Here is a 16219-nt window from a genome sequence, read left to right on the forward strand (position 1 = left end):
TTGAGTAGGCGTAATGAGTGCAAGCAAACTGTACTCTCTCAACAGTTTGCTACGAATCAACTCTTTTTTTTTTCTTTTTTGATGAAATTCTTGCTGTGCTGTTTTTACTTTGATGTACAAATCCCTACAGGAAGCCACAGCATGCGCTGTCCATCCTACTAAAATGAATCAGAAGAAATAGTCCGTTACCAGCAGGTTTTAGTTCGGGAAGAAACCAAGAAGGAAAAATATGTTTGGTTTAGTTGGAGATGTTTATATCCGCGAGTCTGCTTTGTCTGAAAAGAAAAATACTTAAAAAGAAAGACAAGTTTCTGAAGAATTACAATAACAATAAATCTTTCTGAAGACTACAGATTTGTCTTATTTGAGATCTTTAAATTCAATTTATGAGTCATTGTAGAGGATGAGTGAAACATAAAAACCTCAAGCAATGTTTGGATGTTTGCGTCCAATGGGATTAGGACATGAGTCCCTGCATCTCGTCCAGCCTTTGTAACTCTGTGCAATGTACAACATTTAAAAAATACCGAGTAAAACTGATTAAGATATCAGCGAGGTAATGAGGATAACTCCTTGCACGCACGTATTACTGAGTGGGTTGTGCTGTGCGGTGGATGTGTCAGCCCATTGTCTCTCTAGACAAGTCACAATAAAAGATGCCTGTTTACAAGAACTGTCTGTTGTTAAAAGGCGTTGACTGCAAGAGATGAAGGTTACCATGTGAACTAAATGGCACCCTGTAGAAATCCGGCCAGCAAATCCAGCTGGGGATGAGTAAGCTTTAGTGTCTGAGTGGGCAACAGCTCTGGGCTCCCTAGCAATTGCTCGTTTGCAGCAGTAATCATCAGATGTTCTCAGTGGCCTTTTAGTCAGCAAAATGTTTTCAGCTGCCAAAACGTGAAAATAAAACCTGTTTACTCTTTGGTAATACACTATTTTCTCTCCATATATCGGTGAATTGTTGAGTCCAGCATTGTCACGGAGAAATGAAAAGATATCACAGCGCCGCAGAGCACCTTCCTTTATCTACGTAGGAGTCTGTTGTGGCTGCATGAGTCATTGTTTAGTTTCCATTAAGGTAAAAGTCTCGTCTGACATCTTTGTGTTCATGCAGTGAGATTATCAGATTTACAGACCTCTCTCTGGGGCCTCTCATACACACTGAGCTTGCTAGTTCAAATTAGCCCTGCATTTTATTAGAGCTCTTGGTTTATCCTTTTTGTTCCACTCATATCACCAATCCTTTCATTGTATTGCTGTGTGATAGAAGTAGAATGCTCCCTTTTCTTCCGTTTTTCATTATTTAGTCATCTCTCCTCTGTTCAGAAATGTAATTTCTCTTTTGTTTTGCCTTTCTGATGTCAAACACCAGCAGGCGGGTCGCGTGGTGGTTGGTGGCCCAGCGAGGTCGGACACTTGTGACCGTCTTAGCCGGGTTTTGGATTGTGCTGCACATAGAAGCTTATGTCCCACGCTGGAAAACAGAGCATATGAGGAAACATACAAATGTGGAATACACACTGGGGTATTCTGTTCACCCCTGCTGCACGGTGTTAAATGCGCCTATGATAGTTGATGCCTTGCTGAGGTGTTATACCGGGGACAGAATGCCGCAGAGCTGAGGAGCTTAGACGATAAATCCTGTCTCCATCCCATTTTTCATCTTACCCACATTTCCTTTTTTTTTTTTCCATTTGCATTCCCATCCAGGTTCACTGCCTTTATGTATCTCTCCCATCATCATACGTTAAGTAATTGTCACTGTTTTTGTCACCTCACTCCCCCCCTTCCTCTCTTGTCTGCTTGTGATTTCTTTTGTCTCTTGTGTGTGTGTGTGTGTGTGTGTGTGTGTGTGTGTGTGTGTGTGTGTGTGTGTTTCAGCTGTACTTGTTGACCTTTGGGAGTTACACTTGTTTTTCTTGTAAATCTGTGATTCAGCAGTCAGTCTGCATTTTCCTGTGTACATGCACACATACACACACACACACACACACACACACACGCACACACGCATAAACACAAACATACACAATTGCAAGCGGCAGACGAGTACTGTATTAGTGGAGTCCAAGCATCTGTGCCTGCGCACACAGACTTAAGCTGTGGGGGTTATGTAACTTACTCTGCCATTTCAAATGATTTGAAATCACAAGGGCTCGCTGTGTGGCCGTGTGGGGCTGCATTGTTGTGTGTCTGGGCTAGCAGCATGTGCAGTGTCGTCATATAGCACATGATGTTTAGCGGAGCTGATGCTTGGGTGCAGGCTAACAGGGGGGAATCCTCTCTTAAAGACCCTGACGCTCTGCTCTGCTATTATTCACACTGTCTCTTTAATGTGTGTCTCCTTTGGCTGCAGCCCTGCTAGATAAGACAAACAAACCTCCAACCAGAACTGTGTCGCTGGACTATATATATAGTGTGTGTGTGTGTGGTGTTTTCCCTGCAGTTTTGTTTCCATTTTTTTCCTGAGTAGGAGCCTGATCGGTAGAGTTGTAGCTGGTTTAACGAGCTTCAGCTTCTTCCTTTTTCTTTTTTTTTTCCTGATACGGAGAGCTGGATGCATCTGTTGTTCCTTCTTTTTTCCCCCTCGCTAGCTGCGTTTTGCGTTGGTGTATCTTGACTTTGTCTTAATGTGATATTTGTTTTCACCACATTTCCTATGCACAAAATAAATATCCTGATCCTGTGTGGTCAAATTTGTCTTAAAGCTTTCAATCCAAAGTCAATCATCTTCTGTTTGCCGTGGCCATCATTTTTTTTTTTCATCCCGTGGTTTAGCCGAGTCGTAAACTGCTGTATGCTTGTGATCTTCAGAGGATTATAATTTCACCCTCAGTTATAATTAGAGAGGTGAAGCTAACCTAAAATAGTCTGTTTTAAATCCATCCCCAAGCAAGCCTGCATGGCTGAGTATTTCCAATATCTCCATAAGATATCTGCTGTTTGCATACTGTTGCCCTCTGGTAACGAAATTCAGCAGCTTTTTTGCACTGCCATCAGCTGGATTATTACAACATCCATCATTATCCATCATGCATATTTAACACAACAAAGAGAGGAAGAAGAAGAAGGGAGCAAGTAATGAGGTTACCCCTGCTCACTAGAGATTATTCACAGAGCTCTCCCTCCTAAAGATCAGAGGAACACTGAGAGTAGGATAGGGAAAGCCTCCTGTGCTAATTAGTCATTGCAGCAGTAATGCTGTAGCATGCGAGTCTGATTTCATCTGGATGTTTCTGTGCGGTGAGCTCAGAGCGAGCGCTAACAGAAATATCAGAGGTGGAAAGTGCTGTAAGTCTGAGGAGAACTCTCCATGGTGCTGAAACACTGTGCCCTGGGGCTTCCGGGCTCTTTGCAGCTCTCTCAGCTAAACGCTAGCAGCAGCATGCTAACATACTCGCGATACACCATGCAAATGGAACATCAAGGTGTTTCCCATCGTAATTTAACATTTGCTAGCCAAAACTCCAACTTCAACAGAGATTACCATCCCTTCAGAGGTTTAACGAAAAATGTTTAAAGCTCACAATTACTAGTATACTTCATAGAAATTGTTTTCAGCTGAACATAAATGCGATTGTAAAATTTTATTGCAATCATTAAAAATGGCATAGAGACGTTGATGGAGGCACAATACTGAAAAGTGAGAGGTTTGATCCAACCATTTATCTTCTATACTGCATTATCCATCTTAAGGCCTCAAAAGGCTTTAGCCAGTGCTGGCTTACTATGCTTGAAGGTAGTGTTCACCCTGGACAGGTCACCAATTTTGCCAGCTGTCATGTAGCCTCCTGCCACTATGGGGTCTGTCAGACAACAATCCCCCTCTCCACGGGAGTGCTCGAGGGGACTGCAGTCTTACAGTAGATGTTCCTTGCAAAACCACAGCAGCAGGTCAGCACAATCAAGCAAATTGAAACAAGGCATCGTGTTGTGTCAGAGAAAAAAAAAAGGCATACAATCACTCCATTAGAGCAATGTGTTACCACATTTAATTCAAGTGTTTGGATATTAACCTGCAGAAAATGAAGGCTGCTGCTGCTGGCGATGCAGCCGAGCTCAGGCGAGTTTATCCGGTCTGGGTGGGAAAGTAATTCAGCGACATTGACCTTCAAGATATGCTTTCATTTAACTGTGTTGAAGGTAAAGGCTTCAGAAAGTTAATGGAATACGTGGAGCCTGAAGAAGCCATGCAGCATTCTGAATGTTTTCTGGGTGTCTTCCTTTTCCCTTTGACTTGTCTGAATGAAAATTTGTCAGAAAAGTTAGTCACATGAAACATCTGTCATCAGTATTGTTTCACTGTAGCCATCCAGTTAGCGCTGCTATAAAAATGTACACAGGAAAGGTTTGGAAACGGTGGAAACCATATGTGTTAGATGTTAATTGAGCATTTTAATTTGTAGAATTGTATGCTATTGATTAGTTTTATCTGATGCAATGGTGAAAAGAACGGTCTTCAAGATAATGCCACAACAGAAAGTCCTTTAAGGATTTTTTTTTTCAAACATGTTGAGTGAAAAAAGCTTATAAAAGAAGGAAATATGTTTAAGAAATCAGAAATGAAGATGGATGATTAGTATCATGATTTCCTAATCGTCCGTCAACTGGCTTGTTTTTCCAGAAACCGTTAAAGAGTTCACTTCAAAGTTCAGAGTTCCATGCCAGCACATCATTTCTGCATCTTATCTTCATTTCAAACAAAGTTTAAACGGTTCCCGTGATCCCAATTTGTTGAAAATAATCTCTCCTGTTTGCAGCAGGGGGGAGACACTGGGACACAGGGGGATAGATAGCTGTGGAGGCCCCTCTCTACCTCTCTCATGCGTGTATTTGCATTAGTGCCACAGAGGCACAAATGCTAGACACAGCCTAAGGGTACGGTCCTTCTCATCTATCTTCATCTGCTGAGCAGTAAACGCCTCTTCACTTATACAGGAGCTCATTACTCACAATGGCAGCCATTTGAATCTTTTATCAGAGGGATTTTTAATTGAACATTGGCAAATGTGCTCCAAACAAATGGGCCTCAGCAAGCCCGAAAGCTGTGTGTGTGTCTGTGTGTGTTTGTGTGTGTGCGCATGGATGTGTCTGTAAGTGCGTGTGAAATATTCATCGTGCAAGTTAGCGCAGCGTCGTAGCCGTCTGGTTCTGAAAACTGTACACATTAGATACCAGCCCACATGGGAGATGGCAAGCTGTCTGCGGAGGCTCTGTGTGAATCACACCAGGAAATCGTTTAAGAGTCTACGTGGTCATACATATCATGAATGTGTGTCTACTTTTTTTTGAACATACAAAATCTATTCTCTGCTGTTTTATGTTTTAATCTCGCTACTTTTTTTTTTATGAAGGCCACTGAAGTGACTGTGGCGTTTAGATGTTTGAAATTCTAAGAAACTTCAGCAACAAACACCGGCGGTGGCTAATAAGTCCCAGCTGAACATGCAAATGAAGTGCTTTCTGTTCCTTTCAGCGGTAAATCACCAGTGTTTTCCCAATTTGAAGCAGAGAGTGAAAACAAAAAAAAATCTCTCTTCGAATGATTGAATGAAAGTACAAATATTTGCACAGCCCAGCTTTTTGTATTTTAGCAGTTCTATCTTTAGTAAAGATGTAATCTCAGCTTGAACTTTCTTTTCCTTTCCTTGCAATTTTAACTGCGTGTTCATCTTTAACTTGTAGAATTTTATAGAACAATCACCATAGAAGTCATTGATTGATTGATTGATTCATTCATTCATCAACCGAAGTTTATAAACTTGGGACATCAAACTGATTTCATACATCAGATTTAATTTCAAATCATAACCTCATTTTTATCTGAAATCTTTGTCCTCGTTTCTAATCTAATCATGACGTTTTCATATTCCTGCTTCACATCTTTCGGTTTGTGTGAGAGTCCTTATTAGATGTAGAGATGTTGGAGCAAATGCACACAGTCCACAGAGTCGCAGTGAATCACCAGCGATAGGGAGCTAAAGATTTAATCAAACCAACTGTCACTCGCCCAGAGTGAAATGCCACGAGGTTAAAGATCACAATCAGGGCAAAACTTGTTCCCTCTCCTTCCGCTTATCCCGCTCACTGACCTTATTGGTCACTGTCTTATTAAATACTTTCAACACTTGCTGCAGGTCAAGAGACAAGCCAGCACATGTAACAACAGTAGCGTCTTCTGTTTGAATGCACGGCGGCGTGTATACGTTCAAAGTCGAGCCCCGGCAGCGAGCGCGGCTGTGATGAAGTGCACATTCATGCTTTCTAACACGCGACGCGCGCACGGTGTACTGCGGGTTTCTAGTGGCTCCGCCGACGATGCTTATTTTAGTCCTGCTCTGGGACATGTGGTGCGATGCTGCCAACGATTGTGTGTGCACGTGCACGCACTGGGAGCACACACTGACACAGATAAAATCCTGTTTAATTCTATACGCTAATCTTAGAATATCCAGCTGCACTTTCACTCCGGTCCATTGCAAGGATGTTCCTTGCACACTGATAGTAAGGAAGATCCAGTTGGCAATCCAACACCGTTGTAATTTTCCTACTGCGATACAAATACAATATATAAATAAATGAATACCTCTGTTGTGTTCCCTGTTTATGTGCACTCCTTTCTCCGTGCAATGCGCCCAGGCTAATGTGACACCCACATTAGAGAGGAGTCACAGAAAAATGAGACGTCGCCACAGCAGGACTGGACACAGAGGCAGCTTTGATGGGTAGCTCCCATTTCTCTCTGTCTGGCCTCGCTGAGGAGACAGTTCTCTGAGCAGCAGTGATAGACCGAGCGAGTCACCCTCCATAACGACTGTGGTAGACTTTTAGTCATGCTTTGGCTCTTGCTGCTCAATAGGAAGGACAGTGAACTTGTTGTATCCGGCTCATTCTGCTTCATGTTCCGAATTGATATTTGTTTTTTTTTCTCCAAAATATGGTTTAAAATAAGATTAGAAAAAAGCTAAATAAACATGTAGACACCTGTAAATAACACAGAAGTAATCAAACATTTTTTAGACTGGTCAGTTTGTCAATAAGTAATATTTTTATCTCAAACTGCCTGTTTGAAATCAACAAATTCACTGGAAAAGTAGAAGGTTTGACTCTCTGTGATTAACAGATTCAAATAAATTTTAAAATGTGTTTTTTATAGATTAGCTTCTTAACATTATTGGAAGTTGCAAATTATGGTCAAATCACCTTGTGATCGTCCATTTAAACTCAAAAATGTTACTTGGTGTGTCCTTAAGACTTTACAAAATTGTTAAATGCATTTATTCCATCTTCAACCACACATAAAGCTCATGTTTTAAGTCAGATTTTTAAGCTGGTTTGGTTCCGTGTGTACTCGCTGGCCATTTTGAATTCCCTGGCGTTGCTGTGCCTTGGCATTGCATGTCTGCAGATGCGCCCTTGTTCGCTCACCAAATGTGGACACGCAAACAGATTTTTGTTTGATCTGTTTGGTCGTGTTATTTGTAAAAGACTCCACCATCCGCCCTTTGCATTTGCACCTTTCAATTTAAAGCACTCCTGGCTCCTGTGTGTTTCCCCAGAAAAAGAAAGACTCAGTAATATCTGGTAGAAAACCCAGAAATTGCTCTGTTGCACACATGCTTACACATACACATAAACGGCTACTCCTTGTTTCACTGGCTCCTCTCAGGAAGCTTCTGTTCCTGGCAAATCATAGCAGTCGTCCTTTTGCTTTTTTCCCCCTCTCCCCAGGAGACCGAGCTCAGCACCAGAAGGAAGGAGTGTGAAGCACTCGAGGCAGAGGTGAAGAAAAAGAATCAAACATGTCAGACTTTGGTAAGTGCTCCAAAAATACACCCCGGTCTCCGAATAAAAGGACGGAGGCTAAAATTGATTTGTACCCGAGAGCCTCGCCAGCGATCATCACACACACACACACACAAGCGTCCCCTGAGTAGAGGCAGTGATAGCTTTGGTTCTCAGGCTGCGAATGAAAATTAACTAAATTAGAGCAATTAATCGCAGGCTTCAATATCTTGGGGTTGAGTTTTATTTGCATTTAGGTTTTTTTCTTTTTTTTAGAATCAGGGAGAGTCCGTTGTACTAATGATTTTTTTAAAAAGTCGTCTTGCACTAATAGAGCTACTACTGTGTACAGTGCTGTTCGTAAACATATTGCATACTGTAAGTGCTTTCCTCAGGCTGTGCCAGTATTGGTTTCCTTTGTGCACACAACAGTCCATGAAGCTCCACACAACATTTCTGTGATTCTAAGTACTCAGCGCTGTGTGTGTCTGCTCACCATGGTTAAAGGTCAGAGATCTGTTACACAACTCTCCTGCATTTTCACTCAGTATTTGGTGTTTCTTGAAGGACAGTTTCTCACAATGGCCCAGAAATGTCATTCTGCCCGCTGGAGTAGCTCTCACTCAGGACAAAAGGTAAAGAAAAGGAAAAGAAGAAATTATCAGGGTCCTGCTGGGAAGAAAAACGCTTCACATGTCACGTTTTGGCATTTTCGCTGCAGGTTATTTGAATAAAGGCTTTATATTAGTCCCATGTTAGCTCTGCTTGCTTATGATGAGTGGTTATTATCCAGTTTGTGTTTGGGAAGGATCAGCGGTATGCAGTGTGTTTATGTTGATGCGGTGCTGATGATCGAAGCGGTGCAGACCAAATGTCTGAATGTGTATGGCTGACAGGCTGCTGCTGTGTTTACAGGTGTAGGAGAGTGGAGGGTTTAGTGATGAAGCCAGGTTTACTGCAAAATACATCACAACTCATACTCAGAAATGTAATTCCATCATTGTGTTTTTGGGTGCTCATTGACTTTTTGGCACAGGGTTGTTAGATCTGATTTATCAGACACAAATGTTTGTGTTTTGATTGAACCCACAACATTTTGAAATGGCTGCAGGCTCACTGACATCTCCCCATTCACTTGAGAGTTTAGTGTCTGTCTTAAAGAAAAGTTGACACATGGATGCGGAAAGGTCGAATTGATCTGCTGATCCTGTTGAAGTTAAGGATGCTGCAGGGCCACGACAAACACAAGGCTAACCAACGTAAAGCACGGTGGCGATGTTGTAATCCCCACCGTTTAAAAATAAAAGAAAAGGAACTCAGTTTAATTGAACTTGCACTGCAGACTTGGACAGTTTCAAGTTCAAGATAAGGCCCTTTTAAAAGTTCTGCAGAAACCCCTCGGTCCTGCCTTAGTGGACCGTGATGAACTACTTTCCCTCCGCTGTGTGGGAACTTGTGTATTGTTTGTACTTCAGTGGAATAAGCGCTGTCTGTAAGACAAGAGGAGCGATCCGGATCGACCTCTCTCGCAGAGAGGGGGCGCGTTCATGGCTGTGGTCTGAGAGCTTCACTCTGACAGTTGTACTCGTCCCATCAAGCACAGTGACTAATCACTTCATACCTCAGCGCCCCGGGATGGAGAGCTCCGTACGACTTCAGTTAAAGTTCACTCCGAGAGCAAAGGAGGAATCTGGCTGCTCCGTCGGTGAAGTGGCATCCTAACGATGGGATATGGAGCAGCGTGTTTTCATATTAGTTAAGCTCACTTGAATTTCAAAGAATGCATAAATGCATATTTTTATATGAGGCTTACAGTCTGTGGGCTTGGCAGCTGGAGAAACAATATGGGATTGACATAAAATCATCTTCATTAAAACTAAGCTTTAGCACTCCATAAAAATTATACATGTTTAACACAGACGTATGTGCAGAGCAGTGCAGATGGCCTGAAATGAGATTTTGCCTATGAAAGGTAGGAGCAGTAGGGATTCAGCAGTAATTTAAATGGAAATGTTTGGTCCCAGACTATTTGAATTCATTCCCTCGTGCCCCTGAGCCCTTCTCCTCAGATGAGCTGCTTTTTGTGTGTGGATACCTCCCCAAAATAAACACTCCATTAGGACTGTTTTCCTTCCCGCTCTGCTCTTTCGTCCCCTGCCCTAGCACCACTTCCCTCCTCGACCATTGTCGGCCCGCCGAGTCCGAGGGAAGCTCGCCCAGAGGACAAACTGTCCCCACATGGCGGGCAGAAATGGCAGGCTGGTCTCCACAGACCGCAGCACAGCTCTTATCTCCTCCTGCACCGAGCCTCAAGAACAGGGGCGCAAACACAGACAGGACCGACCAAGGCCGCCGTGAGGAGACGGCGAGTTGGCAGCAGTGTCACTCCCTGTTTGGTCTAAACTGACTTACCTCTCTCTCTGTCATTTGTTTTTCCCGTCTCAGTCCTGTCCTCCTCTGCTTAAAATACAGACTTCACATGCAGAATGAGGTGTAGCTGTTTATATCCCCGCACCTGTTTTTGTTTATTAGTGTTGATTTCCATCTAAACTGACAGCTCATGTACGTCGATTTTTCTCGTCCAGCATTAAGATTCCAGATTTTATCAATGCCTCATCGTGAGTTCAGCTCTCGTGTATGTGAACACGTCATCCCACTGAGTGCGTGACTGACAGTAAATACTGTCACCGCCATCTGGCACCTCCACCTTCCTGTGTGTCGGGTGTGCAACTACAGACCTCTGCTAGCATCCAAAAGCTGTTACCATGGCGATGAGCAGTGGCTGTGCCAGCGTTGCTCAAATATGTATCCGTGCTAATCGAGGATCAATACCGAGGCAGACAGAAGGCAAACGCAACAAGTCCAAAGCAACGGTCTGTGCGGCTGAGCGCTGAAATGTATCTGAGTATCCGGGGCGAGACGCTGTGGCCTCTGTGGTCAGCTTGCTTTTCATTGTGAGCTGTTTGTAAACACACAACACCCTCCGCTGAAGGTGTGATTGGCATCGCTCACTGCTTTGACACATGGCATGCATTGTAATTACTCCCAATATGGAATGCAGTGTGTGTGTCTGTGTGTGTTTTTTGAACAACAGTTTACACTTAGATACGCACCAATCCTTGGAATCGTTCTGTCATTGTGTTTCATCTTTATAGTGTGTTATTATACATCCAATGCGGAATTCAGGTGTGTGGTGCAGTCCAAACTCGGCTTGGATTGAGGCCACAATCTCAGCTTAAATATGGGTGATTGTTGTTTTTCACTGTGTGTTACATTATATTTTTATGGATTGTTGGCTAGCTACGTATAAACACAAATGTCTACTTATGCTTTTTACTGAAATGTCACAAAGTCCTGACTAAATGCAAAAGAGCAAACTGCCTGGCGGAGGAGGTCATCTTCCGGTCCCAAGGCTCGTGATTCGATCTTCCATCCCGCCCTGTTTATATTTTGAAATGTCCTTGGGCAAGAAAAGAAAATCTCATATTCCTGTCAATTGAGATGGAACACCTTGCATAGCAGCTGCCACCATTGGTGTGTGAGTAAACGGGTGAGCGTGATTAACGGTTTGAGGTGATTTGAGACCGCTGAAGCTGTAAAAGTGTAAAGTGTATAAAAGTTCTAATCACCATCCTCGGTTTTAGATGAAATGCTCTGTCACAGCTGTGCTTTTAAAGTGTCATACTTGATCTGACAATTATACAGATTCAGACCGGCGTTATATGCTGAACTGTTTTGCAGCAGACAAAACTGTTTAAGAGGTAACAGAATTCATCTATGGCTTGTTTCCATCCTCATCTCCGTTTGTCAATTTCTCATAGTGTCTTAGTGCAAAGACACTGAACGTCACGGTGTGTGAGCAGTGTGGATGATCGCGGCTGCTGTTCGTTCGGTTACAGTCGGGATTTCGACACCCGGGTCACAGTCTTTAGCATCTTTCTGATGACAGCAGTTTCCTAAATTAGGTGTCCAGTACATGACGCACGTTTTGATTTTAGCTATGAAAAAAAAAAAAATGGAAGTTGGCGGGCGGCCGGCTGTCATGTGCACTGACAGAAAATCAGTCAACAGACTCTCCTGAACAGAGACTAAGTGGGTGCAACGTTTGCGTTGCTTGTGAGTTAAATGGCAGAGTTGATTCATCTGTCAGGCCTGTCAGAATTAAACATGCCGCTGTGATACACAAGGCTGAGTCAGACTGTGTCTGGACAAAACGCAGCGTTTGAAGTAGGAGTCGCCAGTTACCCATGTCCTCTGCCCCGGGCCCAATTAGTTATATAGTGTACCATTCATAAAACCAACTCTCTCGGTTGCCACTGGCATGTGTAATAATAATTTTCTGTGTCATTTAGTCTGTTTGTTCATTTGAGCCTGGTCTCCAGCTGAATAACGCTGCCTGCAGCTCAGTGCAGGCCACACGGTTTTTCTGCACGGATTTCTTTTCCAACTCTGGCTCGCAGGCTTTCCATAAAAAATGTGTCTTGCCAGGGGATTATGACGTATACTGATCTGTTTAAAGCGTTAACACGTCAACGGCACAGAACAAAGACACAGCTGATTCTCTACGTTTCAGACCATTTGGATCGCACATTTGTGTGTGCGCAAATCACGTTGGTGTTGCAGAAAGGATTTCGGATGAGGATGGCAGTCGTGTTGAAATGCTTAAATCAACAACAAGCTTGTTTCTTCTAAATGACTTCATTGTGCTGTTCTTCCAGTATATGCTGAGCAAAATACGGGCCTTTTTGCTTTTTTAACTGGGTGTTTGTCCTTCATCGTGAACACCTGGAGGCTGAGTCAGTCCATGTTAGCACTGAATTGAAGGATCGATGGATATGAATAGGAATGCCGATGCACTCTATTGCTTGTACGGGAAGCATTAAAATTGACTAGGCACAATTGATGCAGTATGAAACGCCAATATTTTTGTGACACAAGTGAAATGAATGGAGAAACTTCAGATGTGGCTTCTTTCTCTTCAGGCCAGTGTTTTCTTAGCGCTGCTTGTCCTTGACAGCTCTGTATTCATTCAGTCGGCGTTCATTTTAGAGTGTTCTCCTGCCGTTAGTCTGCGTAGTTATAGTGACAACTAACGTTTAGGCAACAGTGACGAGTGTGAGACGTAATAGGTGCTGTCAGGACATATAGTCCAAGTGTGTAATATAATATTTATGCTGTTTTTTTGTGTATTTTTAAGATTGCAAATGTGAAAATCCGATATTTTTTGTAATCTTCCTTCATTCTCGATGAGCGTTTAGCAGGAAAATATCGTTGCTTTCATAACATGCCTATTTCACAAATTGCTCCTGTTTTCCCGTTAACATATGTATTCCATGTTGTTTTTGTGTTTCCTCCTTCATCCTCCAATTGTCCTCTGGAACATCCTTCATAAGTAAAACATAAGGGAGCAGAGGCAGGCGCACTATCACAGGCCATTAAGAAGCTCTGTATTTACTGTGTATGTATCATGCATGAGCCAGTAGCTTTCTGCTCTCCTGACATGAACAACCCTTGGCCTACATGCTGCTGGAGACGCAATAAATTGCACATCTCAGAGAACTCTCCAGTTGACACTGCAAATTGCATCTGCAGTACGCCTCACGACTGTTGATTGAATGTAATTACGTTTTCCTCCTCTGCAATGAGGGTTTTTTTTTTTCTTCTCTCTCTCGCTCCCAGCTTGACACACTTGGTTAGGAAAAAGCACTTTGTGTGTGTATGCGTCTACATGTGTGTATGATCGTGTGGTATATGTATAGATGTTACAGTCTCATCAATACACAGGAATGTGGAGCATTTTCACAGTTTCCTCGCATATCTGTGTTTAGCATAGTGACATAAAAGCCGCCGTCATGACATTATTATTGTTCCAGCGTGGTGGATGAAATGGCAGCTTCTTGTAGTTGTGCTTTCTAGAGCATACTGGAGACCCTTTAGCAGGCTTCACAGATGAATAATGCATCAGCTATTGCTAACAACACGCTGGTAGGAGTGCTGGGCTCTCGTCTAATAACGGCGACTCCTCTGGTTCTGAACACTGTTTTCTCTCTGCCTTCTTTCTGCCTATAGGAGAATGAGCTTCAAGATTTCCTGCAGGACAACAAGCACTTGAATCTGCAGTTGTTCAACAACAGCCACAAGGCATCCGAGTATGAGAAGGTAAGAGAGGAGAAAGAAACAGCCGGTGCGAAGCTCCGCTCGGCATCAGTACAGCTTAACACCTGCTAACTTTCCAGTTGACTCTCGGTATCTGGCCTCCCTGCACATGAACGCTGCTTGGAGATTGGCCCGTTAGACCAGATAGATTCACCTATTTTTCAGCAAAATCGATAACGGGAATGAAGCTCCTCTTCTGCTTAAAGCACCCCCACTCCACTTTTAGCCTTTTGACCTCAAAGCTGATAGCATAAATTCAAAGCAGATCAACAAAGATAGACGAACAGCAAGCCAATTTCCTGGAGCGGCTGACTGGCAGGTATTTGCTGCCGGAGTTGAAGTGGGTTGGGATGCTGGTTATTGATGTGTTATCAGGTCATTGGCGGGCTCTCGGCCTAATAACAGTTCAACATCGCCGCTCCGAGGGAAATGAGGGCGGTGTGGATATTAGCCTCCGGCTTGCGGCTCCTTGTGTTCGGACGTTTGCTGTTTGAATGAACTTAGGAGGGGCCGCAAAGGGCAACGCCTCCCCCCCCCCGCCGTAACAGACTATTGACCTGCTGATGCTGAATTCAATATAGTTTTGTTCGATCTGTCTGCATTAGCTTTGACAGTCGCTGGCAGCCATGCGGATAGTTTTTACCGTGCAGAGGCGGGCCGCTCGGAGACACACTCGCGGGTTTGTGTTTGTGTTTTGCTTTGCTGGTGTTTGTTGAAACACCCTCCTTGAGGAATCATTAGTCATTCATGGCTGCTCTGAGGAAGGGGTTTTTACCACATTACTGTGGCAGGATCCAGGCATCTCACTGCCGATTAGTGGCCTTTAAGAAGCTGTTTAGGAACAGTGGAAGTGGTTTGGGAGGAACACTGCTATTTCTAAGGGTTGCAGAAACCTTTCTGATGCAGAACATGGATATCATTCAATCAACTTCCGGTAGTTTGGTTTAAATTCAGTAATTTCTTCAAGTTTTGGTCAAAAACAACACGAGTGACTATTTAAAAAAATCCCCCTGTCATTATTTTGAAATGATTTTAATCACTGCTCCCATGCTGAGACTCTTACAGATTATACCGTTTTTTTAATGGTTGGAATATGTTTTCGATTAATGCTGAAAATTATCAGTTATGACAAGAAATATTATTGCAAATTGCAGTTCAATGCAGAGCTGCAGCTCTACCATCATGTTGTCAGTGAAGAGGCACCGTTTCATCTTAATAATCAACCAGACTTCAGTACGGCCCTCGGCCCTTTTCCCCCTCAATCAAGAGACGCAAAATTAGTTAAACACAGGAAGTATTTCACACTTTGGACAAATCAACAGTTCTTCGCTGAGCTAACACACACAAACAGACATCCACACTCATACCAGCTGCAACTCCAGTCACCTGAAGTTGGTTAGAGCAGTATGGGAGGACGGAGTGGATGAATAAAAATATTTTGATAGTTAAAGGAAGTTGGATTACCCAGAAAATGTTCACGCACAGAGTGAGAACATAAAAACCCCAATAGAAAAGTAGTGTTCAGGTTCACACCGGCGGAGGAACGCTGATTAGTACTGCTGACATTCTAATGCGCGTTGAAAGGAAAAAGTCACAGGTACGTCGTGAAAGACGTAGGTCACACCAATATAATAGATAAAACAGATCTACAGGAGCACTGACACCTTATAATATGAAGGTTTTTTTGACACACCTAGTGCTAAAAGTAGCAGAGGTGGAAAGTAGCACAGTATGATTTTTACATGTACAAATACATCTATTTTTATGAAGATAATTTATTATTATTATTCTTGTTGTTGTTTGGGTTTGGGTTAGGGTTAGGGGTAGTGCCATCCTCTCTGCCATCTTCACTTCTCCAGTGTGAATCAGTGTTTAATTTTGCTACATTGGCTTTTTCCACTAAACACCCGTCTGAGATTACTGCATTTACCGTTTAACAGCCGGCTCTGGAAATGGGTTTATTATCGCCAGTTAATGGATTTGAAACCACACGGCCGCTGAGGTATTTGTTCTGGGGCATTTGTTTGACGTCTGCAGCAGTGGCTTGATTCATGGGTCGAGTGTTTGTTTCTTTTGCAAGCATTAATGGACAAGTTACACATTCTGGCTGATAGTGTCTTTTTCATTAGATGGTTCACATCTACTGTGAATTTAACACCTTCTGTTTTTTTTTTTTTCAAAGAACACACTACGTTGTGTCAAAAAAAACAAAAAGAGTGAATTTGTAGAATGTCCAACTGAGGTTGTTTGAAAATGTAAAACATTTAAAATTCTAATT

At 42.9% G+C, this 16219-nt stretch overlaps 1 protein-coding gene across 2 annotated transcripts in view; it reads left to right on the top strand.

Annotated features, from left to right (window-relative positions):
* The window catches only part of rimbp2b (RIMS binding protein 2b), a 79074-nt gene that overhangs the window by 36531 nt on the left and 26324 nt on the right, over positions 1-16219 (top strand). For both annotated transcript variants that reach the window (XM_030103890.1, XM_030103893.1), the window contains 2 exons: positions 7732-7815; positions 13855-13944. In XM_030103890.1, coding sequence (XP_029959750.1) covers positions 7732-7815; positions 13855-13944 — 174 coding nt within the window. The remainder of the gene's footprint in view (positions 1-7731; positions 7816-13854; positions 13945-16219) is intronic.

The sequence above is a fragment of the Salarias fasciatus genome, chromosome 12 (assembly GCF_902148845.1).
Source record: "Salarias fasciatus chromosome 12, fSalaFa1.1, whole genome shotgun sequence".
Classification (NCBI taxonomy): domain Eukaryota; kingdom Metazoa; phylum Chordata; class Actinopteri; order Blenniiformes; family Blenniidae; genus Salarias; species Salarias fasciatus.